Source organism: Haliotis rufescens, unplaced genomic scaffold, assembly GCF_023055435.1.
Source record: "Haliotis rufescens isolate VD_foot unplaced genomic scaffold, xgHalRufe1.0.p SCAF_10, whole genome shotgun sequence".
Lineage (NCBI taxonomy): Eukaryota > Metazoa > Mollusca > Gastropoda > Lepetellida > Haliotidae > Haliotis > Haliotis rufescens.
The window spans coordinates 38,411,301-38,430,941 of record NW_025963780.1 but is presented as its reverse complement, the minus strand read 5'-3'; the positions used below and the strand labels follow the sequence as shown (position 1 = coordinate 38,430,941).

At 42.9% G+C, this 19,641-nt stretch overlaps 1 protein-coding gene across 1 annotated transcript in view; it reads right to left on the bottom strand.

Annotated features, from left to right (window-relative positions):
* Positions 1-1,353: 1,353 nt before the first annotated feature.
* LOC124142679 overlaps positions 1,354-19,641 on the bottom strand; it is a 44,855-nt gene continuing 26,567 nt past the window's right edge. Inside the window, exons 13-20 of the mRNA XM_048386028.1 lie at positions 17,485-17,569; positions 15,790-15,842; positions 13,631-13,760; positions 11,889-13,112; positions 10,973-11,054; positions 6,489-6,545; positions 5,720-5,932; positions 1,354-4,537 (exon numbers count right to left, since the gene is read on the bottom strand). Of these exons, the coding sequence (XP_048241985.1) occupies positions 3,764-4,537; positions 5,720-5,932; positions 6,489-6,545; positions 10,973-11,054; positions 11,889-13,112; positions 13,631-13,760; positions 15,790-15,842; positions 17,485-17,569 (2,618 nt within the window). The 3' untranslated portion in view covers positions 1,354-3,763. The remainder of the gene's footprint in view (positions 4,538-5,719; positions 5,933-6,488; positions 6,546-10,972; positions 11,055-11,888; positions 13,113-13,630; positions 13,761-15,789; positions 15,843-17,484; positions 17,570-19,641) is intronic.

Sequence of the window (19,641 nt, the reverse complement as noted above, 5' to 3'; positions counted from 1 at the left end):
TATTAAGACCCGCAAAACCTGAAAACAGAATGTTTATCTCCTGGATGGCACCAATTTATCTGAGAGAGTCTGTGGCGCACTCAGAGATATGTGTTGTCTCTCCCATCATGCCACCAGTTTCAAAAAGGGTTGGGATAAAATAAACTTAATGTTTTTCACTTGGTGTAGTTAATGACTTAATTCAAACCAATGTTGTGGTACCTATGCCGTGTTGAGGACTTGGGTGCTAAATCTGTTGTGGTTTGGGGGCACGGGTGGCCCAGTCGTCTAAGGCGCCGCGATTCGCTGTGCAGAGTTGCCCCTTGGGCATGCCAGAAACCTATGATTTTGGGTTCGAGTCCCGGTTCGCCGCGATCATGTTTCTAGGTTTGTCAGCACCATACCCGTGCTCATGGGTTTCACCGAAGTGGTAAACGTCTGAGACCTGCATCATTTCGGGCTTTCCTCCCACATTAAGCTGTTATAACTGGAATACTGTTAAAAGCGGTGTTAAAGTCAGTCAGTCAGTCAGTCAGTGTTGTGGTTTAGTCTGAACCCCTCCCAAAACTTTCGTTGGATTAATGCAAGAACCCTATGCATTCTTCCCTTCAGAATGTTCAGCAATATAGGTTTCAAAGTTCACATGCCTGACAGAACAGAAGGTATTCCTGCAATGTCACTTTAGTGGCAGGGCTCAAGAAGAATTTGACATCATTTATCAACTTTCAAGAAAAAGAGGCTGGGCAAGTTTATATTCACAAGCATCAACTGGACACTCCACTGCAACTGTTCCTTGAGTTTTGCAATGCATCATTTGTGGGTTTTTTTCTGTATAAGCCCACATGGCTAATGAAACCTTTGGTTGATTTCTCTGCACTCTGCTGAGCATATGCCTGTAGGTATTTCAGGGTTGAATGGAGATCCCGAATCATGTGAATGATTACGTGGTCTTGTCATTAGCAAATGTTGCTGTCACATTGTATAACAGACACCCCCGGAGGACATCTGGACCTTGAGGCACCAGCTGTATGTTCTGTAATCACAATGATGGTCTCCATTAAATGATGACAAATCTACTGGCTACTTTCACCGCCTCTGTGGCCTAGTGGATAGAGCATTTGCCTGGAGAACCTGGTTGTCCCAAAAGATGTTAAAAGATGGTACTTGTTACCCTGTCTGGCCTTCGGCTTGGAGGGGGATAAAACAAGGACTTATCACCCAGTCAGTATCATGTATTTGAGTGGCGTATCCATGTCAAACTGCAGCATGGCATTTCAGTAGGCTAGCACTATAAAACCTGCATAAGTCCGGTCTAGTACAAGCACACACACCAATATACATGGTATATGGTCTCTGTAAATATGAAAAACATAGGATGTTTAAGCTTTTTATTTTTTGCCATTTATATACACAATGAGAAAACAATAGAATCATTTTGTACCTATCACGTAATACACTGTCAACAACAGTTTTACACAAATATTTACACCTCCATAAACCTGACTGAACAGTCACAGCGCCAAGACTGTTCTGTTGACGAACTTGATCCACACACCAATCTCAGTGCTATGACTGTCCAGTGGAATAGCAACTATGTTGCACAAAAATAAAATATAGCTTTAAAAAATGTATGATAGTGTGTTCTTTTACCCAACTAATGTTTGTTTATTTGGTGTTTAACGCCGCACCTAGGAATATTCCAGCTGCATGACGGCTATCTGTAAATAATCAAGTCTGGACCAGACAATCCAGTGATTAAAAACATCATGAACATCGATCCATGCAATTAGGATGCGATGACATTCAATGACAAAGTCAGTGAGCCTGACCAACCGATCCCGTTAGTTGTCGCCTTTTACGGCAAGTTAAGCATGGGTTGCTGAAGACCTTTAGAAAATTCTATCCCAGATCTTCACGGGATGATGCTGCTTTTAATGATAAGATACACAATGTCAGCCAGCAATGACAAGGCCTAAAACAAATGAAATACAACTATGACCAGGCCAAATGTGATTGAATGACACAGACAAAATTAACCAGTTGTGTGAATGAGACAACCAGCAACAACCTTTGTCCGCCAGCGACATGGAACATCGAGAATTACATGAAAAAATGACCCAAATTAAATATAGGAATACATATATTGACTGAAGCATCAAGTATTGATACACAAGGCTGGTTTATTCTGACAGGGCCAACACCTTGTAACATCTGTACCTTTGACACTCCATACCGACTGACAGACAAATGACTAGTTCATGCACTGAAACTTAAATACAACAGAGATCCAGGTAAGCTACATATTTGCGTAAAAGAATCAAAATGTATCACAACTACCCTATTCATTTTAAGTTTTGTCTGTTGTTACACTCCACACAGAGCTATATGATGGTGGTCTGTAAATAAGTCTGGAGTCTGGACCAGACAATCCAGTAATTGACATTATGAGGATCAATCTACGCAATTGGGATTGATGACATGCATCAACCTAGTCAGCAAGTCTGACCACACGATCCCCTTAGTCACGTTGTGACAAGCATAGTTGTCTTTTTACTTAAGGGCGGGTTGCTGAAGACCTATTCTAACCTGGATCTTCACAGGTTTTCATTTTAAGTAGTTTGCTTAGAACTCTTAAAAAACAACAACAGTATAACACTGTGTACTTACCCATTGTAAAATGTATCCTTTTCAACTATTCAAAGAAAACTATCAATACTCAATGTATAACACGTGAGCAAATACACATGGGCTAAAATGGTACCTGGAGCCCTGCTACAACAGTTAATTTGTACAATATAGAATATTGAAACTGACATCATTCCACAATTACCACATCAAAATTATCCTCCATTCAATTTCACACATCCTTGTTATCATCCATGCGTTATTGCGTTATATACAGATGGAGCAAACATTCCGACATGATGCAGGCCCTCTCATGCCATAACTGATGGCCCTCTCATGCCATAACTGATGGCCCTCTCATGCCATAACTGATGGCCGATGGCCCTCTCATGCCATAACTGATGAACATGCACTATCCACTCCTCCAAATTAAAGATGACACAATCTCATGTCATCATCATGATAAATATTCAGTAACATGTTCAGCATAACCTTTTATCATCAGGGTACTCAACTATCCTAAGGCCGTTTTTTCAGTTTGGTTTACAGATTCCCCCCCAAAAATAATCAGTTTGGTAGAAATAGAAAAGAGAAAAATATAATAATTATGACATGAGTAAGTTTTTACGCAGCTTTTAGCAATAATCAGGCAATATAGCAGTGGGGGACACCAGAAATGGGCTTCATACATTGTGCCCATGTGGGGAATCGAACCTGGGCCATTAATGTGACGATGGCTTTAACCACTAGGCTACCCTACAGCCCCAATTATGACATGACAGTGCAAGGTACCCGGAGGTGGTTGAGTTACTACCCTCACTGCCAACATTGCATTGTCATCACTGCAGAAGTGAGGAAGTTCTGATGGGAAACTCATCTTGTTACCATGTTGCAAGATTCCATCATTTATTAATTTCATATAAACATATTTCACGGTGGTGGTGACAAAAATATTTTTCAAAAAATGATTTTATGAATAACAAAATAATTATTTATATTTCACCTCCGTATTCCCAGTATTGTGGCCGGCGCACCTGTAAACCAAGGCCTAACTTCCTTAGACATCCCCTTCACAATAGTTTTCTCCACATCCTGCCTATCTCACTTTGATGGATAATCGCTGGACTTCCTCATCGTAGGATCAGGGAAGTCACTCATCTCACATAGGAGGGGGTGGTGGCGGTTTCGGAGGTTCGTAATTTGGAAGAGGGGGTTGAAAGTTGTAAAATGTGTTCCCTGAGTTGTAATCTGGCTGCCCAGTGCCCCGAGGGGCATGGCTGGGGTAAGACATTACAGACCCCTGGGGGTACAGGGCACTAGCCTGAGGGTACAGAGCACTAGCGTGGGTGGCAGGGGCCGAACTGTAATCCATGAATTGTGTGGAATCTTTGGGGGTGCTGTCCGAAGTCAGATTGAACATTCCAGAGGTGTTCGTCTTTGAGGGAGCAGGAAGAAAAGATGCAGCTGCCAAGGGGCTACTTTGGGATACACCATGGGATACGTTCTGTTCAGGCGGTGGAACACCTCGAAATAAGTTCTGGTCTGGTGATGGTACACCTTGAAATATGTTCTGGTTTGGAGGTGGAACACCTTGAAATATGTTCTGGTCTGGTGATGGTACACCTTGAAATATGTTCTGATTTGGAAGTGGAACACCTTGAAATATGTTCTGGTCTGGTGATGGTACACCTTGAAACATGTTCTGATTTGGAGGTGGAACACCTTGAAATATGTTCTGGTCTTGTGGTGGAACACCTTGAAACAGATTCTGATTTAAAGGTGGAACACCTTGAAGTATGTTCTGGTTTGGTGGTGGAACACCTTGAAACAGGTTCTGATTTGGTGCTGGAACATCTTGAAGGTCACTGTGTGGTGAGTTTGTGCTGACTGCTGGTCGCTTGCCTAGTTTGAAAGAAGCAGACCTTTGTGTAATCTGAAAAACAGAAATAAACTATATTTAGTAATAGGACAACAAACACCACCACCACCAACAGAAACAGGCACTCCAACAACACATTCTTCAGCGGATCCTAAAACTCAGAAGAACACACATTTTTTACATTTACATCATAATTAATCATTCAATATCATAATTAATCACTCAATACCAGACAGAATTCCCTAAAATAACACATAAGGTATCATGACATTTATTAAACTCCAGCCATGTCATTCCATTGTTCTACACAAGGTTCTCTCCTTTGAGCAAGTACTTGTTCTCAATCAAGCTGAAAGCCATGAGCAGCTTTGAATATACATAGGGAGGCTTTCCTTTCTCTGTAAGACCTACTTTGGGGTTTACAGTTTTCAAGTAAGACCTAACATTTTAGTTTGAATCATAAATACGACCTGCTTTGAGGTTTCATTTTTGAACTATGTCAATTAATTTGCATTTGATGTTGATTTTGGATTGTTTAATTTCCAGCTCAACAACTGTGTATGAAAGTAGCATTAGCAGATAAACAATATGTGTTTTCATGGCAACCATTTTGCCAAGCCGAAGTACAAATATGGGACTGGAAAAAAATGAAAAGTATTCATACACAGTGAAAAGTCAGTTATCAGATTACAACACAAATTCCTTTTACAATGTGTCATAATGTAACTCTGGCACACATTCCCTTCCATACAAAGCAGAGTGAGTGAGTGAGTATGGTTTTACGCCGCTTTTAGCAATATTCCAGCAATATCACGGCGGGGGACACCAGAAATGGGCTTCACACATTGTACCAATGTCAGGAATCGAACCGGGGTCTTCGGCGTGACGAGCGAACGCTTTAACCACTAGGCTACCCGACCGTGGTCTAAATGATCATGATCTAAAATGCGGATGCAACTTTCAGTTGATTGGTTGTTTTACGCCTCACTCAGCAATATTCCAGCTATATGATGGCGGCCTGTAAATAATCGAGTCTGGACCAGACAATCAAGCATCGATCCACACATTTGGGATCGATGACATGCTTCAACCAAGTCAGCGAGCCTGACCACCCGATCCTGTTAGTCGCCTCTTTCGACAAGCATGGGTTGCTGAAGACCAACTCTACCCTGGAATCTTCACGGGATGGTTTGTAAAGGTAAACATTATTTCCGACACTGGTACAAAGACACCTACATTGATGGCACTGGGGCTGTGTGATGATGATGCCGAGCCAGGAGAGCTGACTTGCATCTGTCCCTGGGGGGTCAATTTCTGGACAGACTTGATCATCTCACTGACCTCTCCGGCGTTGCTACGGAGGCGGAAGGACAGCAGAGCCTGGGTCAAGGCGTTGGACACCTGGAGTGCCACAGCAGCCTCATCTTCTGTGGAGATCATTGAGCTGGACTGAAACAAAGAGACAAGGAGACATGATAGATATGCTGTGAGAAATCTTGAGATGAAGATAAGGTCATCTTCGATTATGAAGGGTGATATATTTTTTAGTATGATAAACACCCTGGACACAGGGTTTTGGAAGCAACAGCACCAGTTCCAACTCTCTTATCGCTAACTTCACACAGAATTTCTCTCACTCTTGAGCTTGAAATCAACAACCAATCAAACAAGAGTTAATAATTCCTCTAGAAAGCTTCCTCTATTGCATCACTGCCATAAATCCTGCACTAAATCACATTATAGAATTGTCGACTAAATACAGCATTTAAAGCTGTGGTGTAACAGAGCAGGATATTTGCAGGAATGATGGCTCTTCTGAATAAGAGTTTGGTACTTAATCATAAACTCAAAATTCCAGGCTGTTCTCAGGCTAATCAATGTATTGAGGACCTTTTTAAGGTACTATTACACATAAGGACCTTTCAAAATGAGCCTCAATATTCAGGGTTATTGTGCCTATTAATGATGTACTGATGAGTTATCATTGGGATGTGTGACCACCTACCAGAGTTTGCAGCATTTCTCCAATCTGACCACCAACTGCTGCTGTAGCGTCACCCATCTGGAACAACACATTAGAATTAAAAGCAACATCTTTGGCAAGCATGTAACAAGTTATGATGAGACCAACCTATTGATATTCAGTTGAAGGGGTCGGGTGGGGGTTATGACCTTGAAAATAAGGTCAAGGTCACCATTATCAACATGGTTCGCTAACAACAATTATGTGCAGACTGAGCCTGAAACTAAGTCTCCTGCTGTTGTCCTGGTAACAGCAAACCAGATTAAGTCTACAGCAAACGTTTAGAGCCAATCTCATTGAAATCAGATCTTAGTTCTCGCTACCACTAAACAAAGATCTGAGGACATCCCATTACGGGTCACGCCAGACCGACCTTGCGCGAACTCTGACCGACCAATGGATTGACCAATCAGAAGGGAGCTTTCTCGTGCTTTACGGCACGAATTTCAATTTGGCGACTACGCTTCGAAACATATTTTGACAAATTTTCGATTACTAATTTGAAACCTGAACAAAAGAACATTCGGGAATGGCTGATAGATGATCTAGATGGTATGGATTCAGTCATTAAACCCGTAACTATCATTCGGAATACCCCGTGTAATGCATTTCAAGGTAGAAATCACATTCCGACTGTCACTTTCATAATCTGGTAAGTGACGCTCTGATTAGTCGGATGAAAGGTCGTTCTGATGCGCCCCTTATAGGATGTCTTCAGATCTTAGTTCAGCGGTCTGATTTTAATAAGATTGGTTTAGAGCAAAAACTAAAACTAAAACTAAAACTAAAAAGGCGTTTACACTACCAAGTTAAATCAAAATTATACTATTCATAAAAATTCAAGATGTTGTGTAAACAATGCCTTACTTTATGCCTAGCTCATACCGGGTGACTTTGACCTTACATGTCCCCAAGTCACATGTCATAAGCAGGTGGTTGTGGAAACCAATTGCGACGACAGAATTCAACCTTCAGGGAACATAAAGCAGTCCCCTTAACAGAAGACTGTTAAAATAGGCAGCCTGCTTGAACCATATGGCCCGAGAGCAAAGCAATAATATTTTCACACTTATTACATCGAATGGAGAGCGGAAGGTTTGTGGTTCGATCCCATCTGCATCATACCAAATACGGAAAAAGATCATACTTGTCGTCAGCCTGTCTGGTGCTCAGCATTAAGGAAATAAAACAAGGCCTGGTTGGATCAGAGTCAGTATACTGTGTCTCAGTGGATTATTGAAATTAAACAGCACAATGGTATCTGAGTGGGTTGCATTATAACATCGGCATTGGTCTGGGCTAGTACAAGTGTGCACTCACATGCATACACTCAATCACACAAACATACTTCACTACACTATAGGTGCAATACTCTTGAACGCGCCGTTCAACCTCATTTCACCTCACCTAGTACTGGTACATCTAACACACAGTACAGTACAGTACATCTAGCACAGAGTACAGTACAGTCAATCTAGCACACAGTACAGTCAATCTAGCACACAGTACAGTCAATCTAGCACACAGTACAGTACATCTAGCACACAGTACAGTACATCTAGAACACAGTACAGTACATCTAACACAGAGTACAGTACATCTCGCACACAGTACAGTACATCTAGCACACAGTACAGTACATCTAGCACACAGTACAGTACATCTAGCACACTGTACAGTACATCTAGCACACAGTACAGTACATCTAACACAGTACAGTACATCTAGCACACAGTACAGTACATCTAGCACACAATACAGTACATCTAACACACAGTACAGTACATCTAGCACAGTACAGTACATCTAACACACAGTACAGTACATCTAGCACACAGTACAGTACATCTAGCACACAGTACAGTACATCTCTCACACAGTACAGTCCATCTAACACACAGTACAGTACATCTCGCACACAGTACAGTACATCTAGCACACAGTACAGTACGTCAAGCACACAGTACAGTACATCTAGCACACAGTACAGTACATCTAGCACACAGTACAGTACATCTCGCACACAGTACAGTCCATCTAACACACAGTACAGTACGTCAAGCACACAGTACAGTACATCTAGCACACAGTACAGTACATCTAGCACAGTACAGTACATCTAGCACACAGTACAGTACATCTAACACACAGTACAGTCCATCTAGCACACAGTACAGTACATCTAACACACAGTACAGTACATCTAGCACACAGTACAGTACATCTAACACACAGTACAGTACATCTAGCACACAGTACAGTACATCTAACACACAGTACAGTACATCTAGCACAGTACAGTACATCTCGCACACAGTACAGTACGTCAAGCACACAGTACAGTACATCTAGCACACAATACAGTACATCTAGCACACAGTACAGTACATCTCGCACACAGTACAGTACATCTAGCACACAGTACAGTACGTCAAGCACACAGTACAGTACATCTAGCACACAGTACAGTACATCTAGCACACAGTACAGTACATCTCGCACACAGTACAGTCCATCTAACACACAGTACAGTACGTCAAGCACACAGTACAGTACATCTAGCACACAGTACAGTACATCTAGCACACAGTACAGTACATCTAACACACAGTACAGTACATCTAGCACACAGTACAGTACATCTAGCACAGTACAGTACATCTAGCACACAGTACAGTACATCTAACACACAGTACAGTCCATCTAGCACACAGTACAGTACATCTAACACACAGTACAGTACATCTAGCACACAGTACAGTCCATCTAGCACAGTACAGTACATCTAGCACACAGTACAGTACGTCAAGCACACAGTACAGTACATGTAGCACACAGTACAGTACATCTAGCACACAGTACAGTAGATCTCGCACACAGTACAGTACATCTAACACACAGTACAGTACGTCAAGCACACAGTACAGTACATCTAGCACACAGTACAGTACATCTAGCACACAGTACAGTACATCTAACACACAGTACAGTACATCTAGCACACAGTACAGTCCATCTAGCACAGTACAGTACATCTAGCACACAGTACAGTACATCTAACACACAGTACAGTCCATCTAGCACACAGTACAGTACATCTAGCACACAGTACAGTACATCTAGCACACAGTACAGTACATCTAACACACAGTACAGTACATCTAGCACACAGTACAGTACATCTAACACAGTACAGTACATCTAGCACACAGTACAGTACATCTAGCACACAGTACAGTACATCTAGCACACAGTACAGTACATCTAACACACAGTACAGTACATCTAGCACACAGTACAGTACATCTAACACAGTACAGTACATCTAGCACACAGTACAGTACATCTAGCACACAGTACAGTACATCTAGCACAGTACAGTACATCTAGCACACAGTACAGTCCATCTAGCACAGTACAGTACATCTAGCACACAGTACAGTCCATCTAGCACAGTACAGTACATCTAGCACACAGTACAGTCCATCTAGCACAGTACAGTACATCTAACACACAGTACAGTACATCTAGCACACAGTACAGTACATCTAGCACACAGTACAGTACATCTAACACACAGTACAGTACATCTAGCACACAGTACAGTAGATCTAGCACACAGTACAGTCCATCTAGCACAAATAAGTACATCTAGCCCACAGTACAGTACATCTAACACAGAGTACAGTACATCTAGCACACAGTACAGTACATCTAGCACAGTACAGTACATCTAGCACACTGTACAGTACATCTAGCACACAGTACAGTACATCTAGCACACAGTACAGTACATCTAGCACACAGTACAGTACATCTAGCACACAGTACAGTCCATCTAGCACAGTACAGTACATCTAGCACACTGTACTGTACATCTAGCACACAGTACAGTACATCTAGCACACAGTACAGTACATCTAACACACAGTACAGTACATCTAGCACACAGTACAGTACATCTAGCACACAGTACAGTCCATCTAGCACAAATAAGTACATCTAGCACACAGTACAGTACATCTAGCACACAGTACAGTCCATCTAGCACAGTACAGTACATCTAGCACACTGTACAGTACATCTAGCACACAGTACAGTACATCTAGCACACAGTACAGTCAATCTAGCACACAGTACAGTACATCTAGCACACAGTACAGTCAATCTAGCACACAGTACAGTACATCTAGCACACAGTACAGTCCATCTAGCACACAGTACAGTCCATCTAGCACACAGTACAGTACATCTAGCACACAGTACAGTCAATCTAGCACACAGTACAGTCCATCTAGCACACAGTACAGTCAATCTAGCACACAGTACAGTCCATCTAGCACACAGTACAGTCAATCTAGCACACAGTACAGTACATCTAGCACACAGTACAGTACATCTAGCACACAGTACAGTACATCTAGCACACAGTACAGTACATCTAGCACACAGTACAGGACACTTACCCCTGGAGCTGCCTGGGTGACATCAGCAGCAGACTGTGGCTGATCCATCCTCATCAGCTTCTCCTCAGCCTTTGGAATTGCTCTGTAAAAATAACATTATTCAGATTTCTTCACTTAATCAAAAAACATTGGCTGTCAGAGAAACAAAATGCAAGTCATTTTTTTTTTATCACACTCTAACTTATTTTGATGAGTGAGTGAGTGAGTATGGTTTTACGCCGCTTTTAGCAATATTCCAGCAATATCACGGCGGGGGACACCAGAAATGGGCTTCACATATTGTACCCATGTCGGGAATTGAACCCGGGTCTTCGGCGTGACAAGCGAACGCATTAAGCACTAGGCTACCCGACCGCCCCCTTATATTGATGAATGAACTGTACTTTCTACATAATGTGAAAAATAATGCACACATTCCTTTAACCTTTTGAACTTGTAATTCTTAAAAAAAAAGGAACCTTTTTTCACATTTTATTCACACTCAATACCATCAAAAAGAGTGGCTACCCATTATCAATAATTCACAGGTATGCACTAGGCTCCTCCATCACCCCAGGAATTCATTGGACCATATGTGATGTCGTCTCTATTTTTAACCAATGAATTAAGCAACATCCTTGTTCCAGCAAGAGAGCAACCGATGGATACACAGACCAATGAACACTCACACGAACAGAGAGATGTGTGCACATCGAGTGTAACATGTACAAAACCTTTTGGTATCTGCTCTACACACTGCATCAAGTCTTACTTCTTTAGCTGCCTGAATTAAGACACACGTCACCACCACAACACAAATCAGCCCAATGTATTCACGGGTGATGGAGGAGATTAGTGTGTACAAACCTGTGAAATATTGACAATGGCGGTTATCATATCATTATGATTGAAGCAATATGTATCATCATCATCATACCTCTGAAGCTTATCCCTGGATAGTGGATAGTGCCCCTGTTCCTCTCTCCGTGGATAGTGCTCATGTTCCTCTGTCTGTGGATGGTGCCCATGTTCCTCTGTTTGTGGATGGCGCCCCTGTTCCTCTCTCCGTGGATAGTGCTCATGTTCCTCTGTTCGTGGATGGTGTCCATGTTCCTCTCTCCGTGGATGGTGCCCATGTTCCTCTCTCCAGGGATGGTGCCCATGTTCCTCTGTTCGTGGATGGTACCCATGTTCCTCTCTCCGTGGACGGTGCCCATGTTCCTCTGTTTGTGGATAGTGCCCCTGTTCCTCTGTTCGTGGATAGTGCCCCTGTACCTCTGTTTGTGGATAGTGCCCCTGTTCCTCTCCCCGTTGATAGTCCCCCTGTTTGTCTGTCTGTGGATGGTGCCCATATTCCACTGTCCGTGGATGGTGCCCCTGTTCCTCTGTCTGTGGATAGTGCCCCTGTTTCTCAGTCTGTGGATGGCGCCCTTGTTCCCCTCTCAGTGGATAGTGCCCCTGTTCCTCTGTCCATGGATGGTGCCCATGTTCCTCTGTCCGTGGATGGTGCCCATATTCCACTGTCCGTGGATTGCATCCCTGTTCCTCTGTCCATGGATAGTGCTCCTGTTTCTCAGTCCGTGGATGGTGCCCATGTTCCTCTCTCAGTGGGAAGTGCCCCTGTTCCTCTGTCCGTGGATGGTGCCCATGTTCCTCTGTCCGTGGATGGTGCCCATGTTCCACTGTCCGTGGATAGCGCCCTTGTTCCACTGTCCGTGGATGGCGCCCTTGTTCCTCTCTCCTTGGATATTGCTCATGTTCCTCTCTCCGTGGATGGTGCCCATGTTCCTCTGTCTGTGGATGGTGCTGTTGTTTGTCTGTTCGATGATAGCTACCTTTGTCATCATAACGGGGGTAGTTTCCTTGGTCCTCTTGAGGATAGTGCCCATATTCCTCTCTCTGTGGATGGTACCGATGTTTGTTTGTTTGAGCGTAGTTACCTTGGTCATCAAGCTGTTGATAATGACCTTGACTGTCAGTCTGTGCGTAATGACCTTGGTCATCAGTCTCGTGATCATGACCTTGGTCGTCAGTTTCTTGATAGCAGCTTGGGTCATCATCTGGTGCATAACTACGTTGATACTGATAGTATGGATCAGTTGAATATGGGTCAGGGTCATACTGTCTGGACTTTTCTTGGTAGCTGCTGTCAGTCCCTTCCCTGTTAAGAAAAGGCAGTCATGCTAAAAAAACACAAAATTTGTTCCCTTCATAAAGAGCAAAAACCATCAAAGAGAAAAAAAATTAAAGCAATTAATCAAAAGTTTGGACAAATTAGCAGACATACATTTTACTTCTTGATATCATCTGATAAATAGCATGTGACCTGTCTTCAAAGATTGAGTGAACAGCCATGACGGAGCTGTCAGTATTAAAAATGCCAAGGCAACAACAAGGCATTCACGGTGGGAACACAAGTTGAAATTACTCATGAATTTGCTCAGATCACAAACAAATCAGCCCCATAATAACAGAAATCATTTGAAAAAATGTTACCCTACGCAGTTTTCCCATTGTGCAAACCCAATTTTGACAATGAAAAGCTCTAAAAAACATGTTCAATAGACTGTTTTCGACGAAGTTTTAGCATACTAGCGTATGGGGTCTTTCTCTCTCTAATGTTTTTTTTCCTATTAATGAGTCAAGGAAAGCAGCATAAGGCTTGGTAAATCTGAGTACCATCCTTGTGCCTCTTCTGCAGCTCCTCCAGAGAACATCTTCCGTGCTCTATCTTCTGCATCTCCCCCAAACCTCCTGGCAGTGATGTTAACCTGATGCCTCAGTCTCATCTTCAGCTGTTCTGACACTCCTGCAGAGTACACACCAAGTGGGACATTTATCACTCAACAGATTAAACTCTAGATATGTTAGATCTCAGAGTCAACCCGCTGTAAACAGTACTATGAGTCTAGTGTTACAGGTGAAGGTCGGTGAGGTAAAATGGAGTTTAACTGCACTTATATAGTAACCTGCATGATTGTATGTGTATGGCTGATATTTTGCTGGTCTGGACTTTTACAGTGTTAGCCCACTAAGATACCATGCTGCAGTTTAACATGGATACCCCACTCAGACACAGTATACTGACTCCGAGCTGACCAGTCCTTGTTTTAGCCCTTCAATGCCAAGTGCCAGGCAGGGTAAAAACAAGTACAATCTTTTAATGTGTTTTGGAGTGATGTGGCTGGGGATCAAATCCCAATGAAATCATCTTCAGGACTTCATTCCACATAAGCTGACTGTTATCAATACACCACTGGATTGTATACATTGTTACACCATCACTTGTGAATACATGATCACTATCATTAACCAGTGAATCTAGCCAGAGTTCTAGCGGGAGGGAAAGTACTGGGTGCTCAGACCAATGAACACTTCACACCAATTACATTGCACAAACCACAGTACTTCTCGTTCAACATGTGATACTTGTGACCATCTACTCTAAACATTGCTTGAATGCAAGGCAACGGTAGGGTTTGCTCAAACTTCATGCACAGAGTAGGGCCCATTTGACATCCATGGGTTACAGACTCATTGCATAACTTGACATACAATAGAAATAAGTCACTATAGCACCAAATACCGGCTCTATATTGTCAGTGTTATTTTTTTTTTTATGTTTAACGGCACACTCTGCAATATTCTTGCTATATGATGGTAATTTGTAAATAATCAGGACTGGACCAGACAATCCAGGGATTGACATTATGACCATTGGTAGACACAACTGAGATACGATGACATGCGATCAACCAAACATCAGCACCTGATCCATTTTGTCCCCACTTATGGCAAGCATAGGTTGCTGGGGACGTTCATTCTAACCCAGAATCCCCAGGGTTTCCACGTGTATATTCATGGGTGATTGAGGACGCAGTGGACAGTATTGATTATGTGAGCTGACATGATATGCTATAACTTAAATAGTGTTAGAAGCATCACAACACACAAGTGAGTGAGTGAGTGAGAATGGTTTTACGCGGCTTTTAGCAATATCCCAGCAATATCACGGCGGGGGACACCAGAAATGGGCTTCACAATTTGTACCCATGTCGGGAATCGAACCAAGGTCTTCCGCGTGACGAGCGAACGCTTTAACCACTAGGCTACCCGACCGCCCCCACAACACACAAAACTAAACCACAGCTGACAGTATGAAAAGTGAACATTTGTTTGTTTGATTAACCCTTCACTCAGCATTAATCCAGCTATATGACGACAGTCTATAAATAATCTAGTCTAGACCAGACAATCCAATTATTAACATCGATCTATGCAATTGGGAAACGATGAATTGCATCAACCAAGTCAGCAAGTCTGTCCACCTTATCTCATTGGTCACACGGATATTGCATCCTCTTCAGTTGGCTTGCACGTCAGCAGCGTTCAAAATACCTGCCTGCCCGACCGTCCGAGACGGGTTGATTTAAACTCGGGCTGCCAGATTTTCAAATCCCCCTGCCCGACGGTCGGGTTATATTTCATAGGTGAAAATATTCTAAATATTTCCCGATGATAAGCAATAATTCACATGTAAAGATGAATGATAAAATGTAACCAAAAAGAAACCCCGTTAGCTTTTAGACAACCTAACATTTAGCGATGCGCTTATGCTACAAGCAATCAGTTTCCATATTTTCAATTAAATTATCCTGAGAAACATATGATTATAGTGGGCAGGCAGGTTTTGGTCAGGGCTGGCAAGTATTTCAGCTAGCCAGTCCTGTGGTCTGGCTGAAATTTTTAGGAGTTTCATACCCTGACGTCAGGCATTGAGGACCTTATATACCCTGGAGCTCTGATAAGGCCAGCATCACACAAGATCAGATACGTACCTGTGTCTTGTGCTGGACGCACATCATGTTTTGATGGACCTCCATATCCAGGTCTGTGGAAGACAAAATATGTATTGGATTAATGTATTCCATGAAATGTCCGACCATTTGAAAACAGTGAGACATGTGAATGAAGAAATTCTCATAAGTAATTCAATTAAGTTTATCACCATGACCATGGTCATCTGTATATAAACAGTCTTGTCAGACCAAACCAGTGGTTGAAAGCATGAGCAGCAGTAGCCACAGGACTATAATTGTCACCTCATTTGTACAGTATTTATAGAAGGGTGTGGAAAATCAGTGTCTGACTTGCCGGCCTTCTTACATGTGATCGTGTGTAGTAGTGGGACGATACATCCATGCTTTGATAACAAGATACCATCACACTCGCACACTAAGTAAAAAGTATTGATTCTTACTTAAATCTATTCATTAAAGGGCAAGTTCACATGGAAATTAACCTATTTTTCTTGTACTTTTTCCACATTAAAAGTGTTAACCTAGAAGTGTCATAGACAAAAATATAAAAATATCACAATTAATTAACATATTTTTCGCATTAAAACGATTTATATTTTTCACATTTACCAAGTGTTCTATTTCCACAACAAAAACACCATGGCTTATGCCCCTTGCAATATGACGTCATTGGTGCCAATTGATAAACATTATGACGTCATCATGCTTTGTTAGAGCCGATTCACGTGGTGTAGGTCTAGGTGTGTGATTCTAGCGTCTCAGATGCCAGCCAGCATAGTGTTATGCTGAGTCACCACTGCGCCGGAGTGTGTCGTAGGCCATGTTGTTTTACCGCAAACTGGTACTTGATATCTTTTGCGTTGAGAATAGACAGGGTCCCAGTTGAATTGGCACCAATTACGTCATAATCTAAGGGGGATAACTCAGGCCTGTTAAGCTCGAAAAACAAAGGCCTCATAACGGCATATCATTTTCACACTATTGTGAGCTTCCTACTTTCACTGTGAAAAAAATGAGTGTATATTTTCAAACACAGATACTAATTAATTCTAAAATTGCGTTTTGTTTAGAAAAAGAAAGAAAGTGATTTTTGCGTGTACACTTCCCCTTTAATCAATGTTACACCAAACACTAATTACTAGTGAAAATGAGTAGTGATACTGATGCCATACTTGACACTGCCTACTGTAAATCGTCAGTGTGCCAGGTATTTGGTCATCCTGTCTATGAAAAAGATGGCTTCACACCATAGATTAGACCACATGCAAGTATCAGGATACGTATCGGATCATGAGCCGGATACGTATCAGATCGCACAGTTGATTTAACATCCCAACCCTAATTGTGCAACAAACAAAATCAGTTCCATTTGTCTGTGGACAACTTTATCACTTAACAGAACCGAGTCACCTCTTATGACCAGCAGAGACGGTTGTGGAGCAACTCCATCCTCAAATCCACAATGGCTGAATTTTTATTTGAATACACCTGTCATATCTTCCACATATTTCTATACATAACTTTCTTTAGTTTCAATCTCTGGGTTAACCCGTAAAAAGTTGCTAACAAATGTTTCAAGCACACAATGGTCAATATTGGCCAAACAATATCTACCTTAACTGACAAAATTCTATACAAAACTATTTCAACAAATATTTTACATGCTGATATAATCATACACCATATATAATAATATGATATAGTCATATTCACCTTGAAGATTTGTCTGTGTAACCTAGGCCTTGATCTGAATGACCTTCAGAAAAGGGGGGATGCTGAGGAGGGTGTTGTGAAGGTTCTGTAGTACAAAAACATAACATGTATCAGGTGTGAGCCATCTCTATCAATCAGCATAGCCAGCAGTGTTCCCGCTGGCTTTTGAAACTGCCAGTCCTGGTGGAGCGGCAACTCTAAATATTACAAGCTGAACAAGCTGAAAAATATACTTATATAGATATTGCCAATGTCTTGTTCAACAAAAAATATTTATAAGGTACTCAGATCTTAGAATTAGCCAATTTGTTTACAAACAAGTTACAAGCCTGGTCAGTTGTTTTGTAGAATTTTCCTATTCGGAATATTCTATAAGTAATACGTTACCACTGTTATACCGAGGCTGTTGTCTCCCACAACTGCTGCTATAGCGAAATCTACCACAGAGATCTCAATTACCTCATGCAGCACGTGCGTAGCCACCTAGCTGCCATGTGACACCCTTCACTCTTGTCTCCTGCGAGAGCAAGTGCTCGGGGGATGGACGGGCGGGCAGCAGCCCAGTGGTAACGTATTACTTATAGAATATTCCGAATAGGAAAATTCTACAAATTACATTAAGTAATACGTTACCACTGTTATACCGAGGCTGACTACCACAGTAGGCGGTGGGGAGCACCTACAACCCGAATCCTGACTGCTAGCGTTCCTTCCGACCAGCGGAAGTAAACACCAAGGCGGAAGCACTCGATGCGCATGCACCTAGCTAGGCGTTACCCTATAGGAATACCAAAGCACTGTCAAGCGCATACCGTAAGGCTCAATCGTCATTGCCAAAACGATTGGTGACTCCAAACGGCCCCACTGGATAGGTATTTCATCGCCGCAGCGGATGAGAACACTGTATCCGCGTGAGCTTAATCTTAGATCAGGTTAAACAGTCGAAAAGAGGGAAATTAATTTCATTCAGACCGTATATCCCAGAGCAAGCCTACTTAAAGTATGCATTAGGCGCGTGACCTAATTCCAGTATTTGTAAGCATGCATCACAAGGTTGGGATACACGACAGACAATTAAAGACATAATTGTCAAAATACAAATAAGGACAAAGCACACAAAAAGCCGCCCTCACCTGTGGTGTGAGTGCGCTGGTTTGCGGGACCCCAACTCCTGTACCCACGGCAGTGGGAACAATGGAGTCGACCCAGATTGACCACCGTGCAAGGTCAGACGCCTGAGGAGTTCGGAATTGCGCTGGGCACACCCCTTAGGTGCCCGCTTGCGCCGCGATCCGCGGGCCAAGACGGTGCACACTCTCCACGACGGCATCAGCGACCTGTTTGAGGTAATGATTGGCAAAAACCGAGTCAGAACGCCAGTAACAACCTCGTAATATTCTGCGAACAGAGATATTCGAGTGTAGGGCAAATGTTGCCGCTAGCGCCCTGATCTTGTGCGGGTTTGACCCCGCTACCGGTAACCCCCGAGACCGGTACGCCAGATTGATGACAGAACGAAGCCACAACGCAATCGAGTTGTGAGTTATGTCAACCGTGCGATTAGGGTTACACGATATGAACAGACGGTCACGCCCTTGTCTACGTTCATTCGAAGCCTTAAGATAATACTTAAGGGCCCTAACCGGACACAGCGCTCTGTCCTCAGTATCAGCAGGATGTAAGATTTCTTTGAGTGATCTTACAGTGAATTCTCTCTCCGTTTGCCCGACTCTCTGATTCTTGGCGACGAAGCCCATGAGCAGGCCCAGGCGGACCGCACCTTCGTCACCCCTATCGAATCGTACCTTGGCGACATCGAGTGCATGAATTTCGGATACACGTGCCGCCGTGGCAAAGGAGAGGAGAAATGCTGTTTTCCAAGTCACATGCCGGAACGAAGCACTATGCAAGGGTTCATACGGAGCTTCCGTAAGTGATTGCAACACTAGGGAAAGATCCCAGGCCGGTGCCCGAAGGCGGCCCCTCTTAAGATCGTGCTGTTTGAAACCCTTGATAATACCCCGTATCTTTGGAGAGACTGGTACCCATAGCAACGTCCCGTACCGTAGCAACGGACGAGACATAGTTGGCAATGGAACCCCCGGAGAGTTTCCGGGTCTCTCGCAAGTGAGACATGAAACGAGCAATATCCTGCAC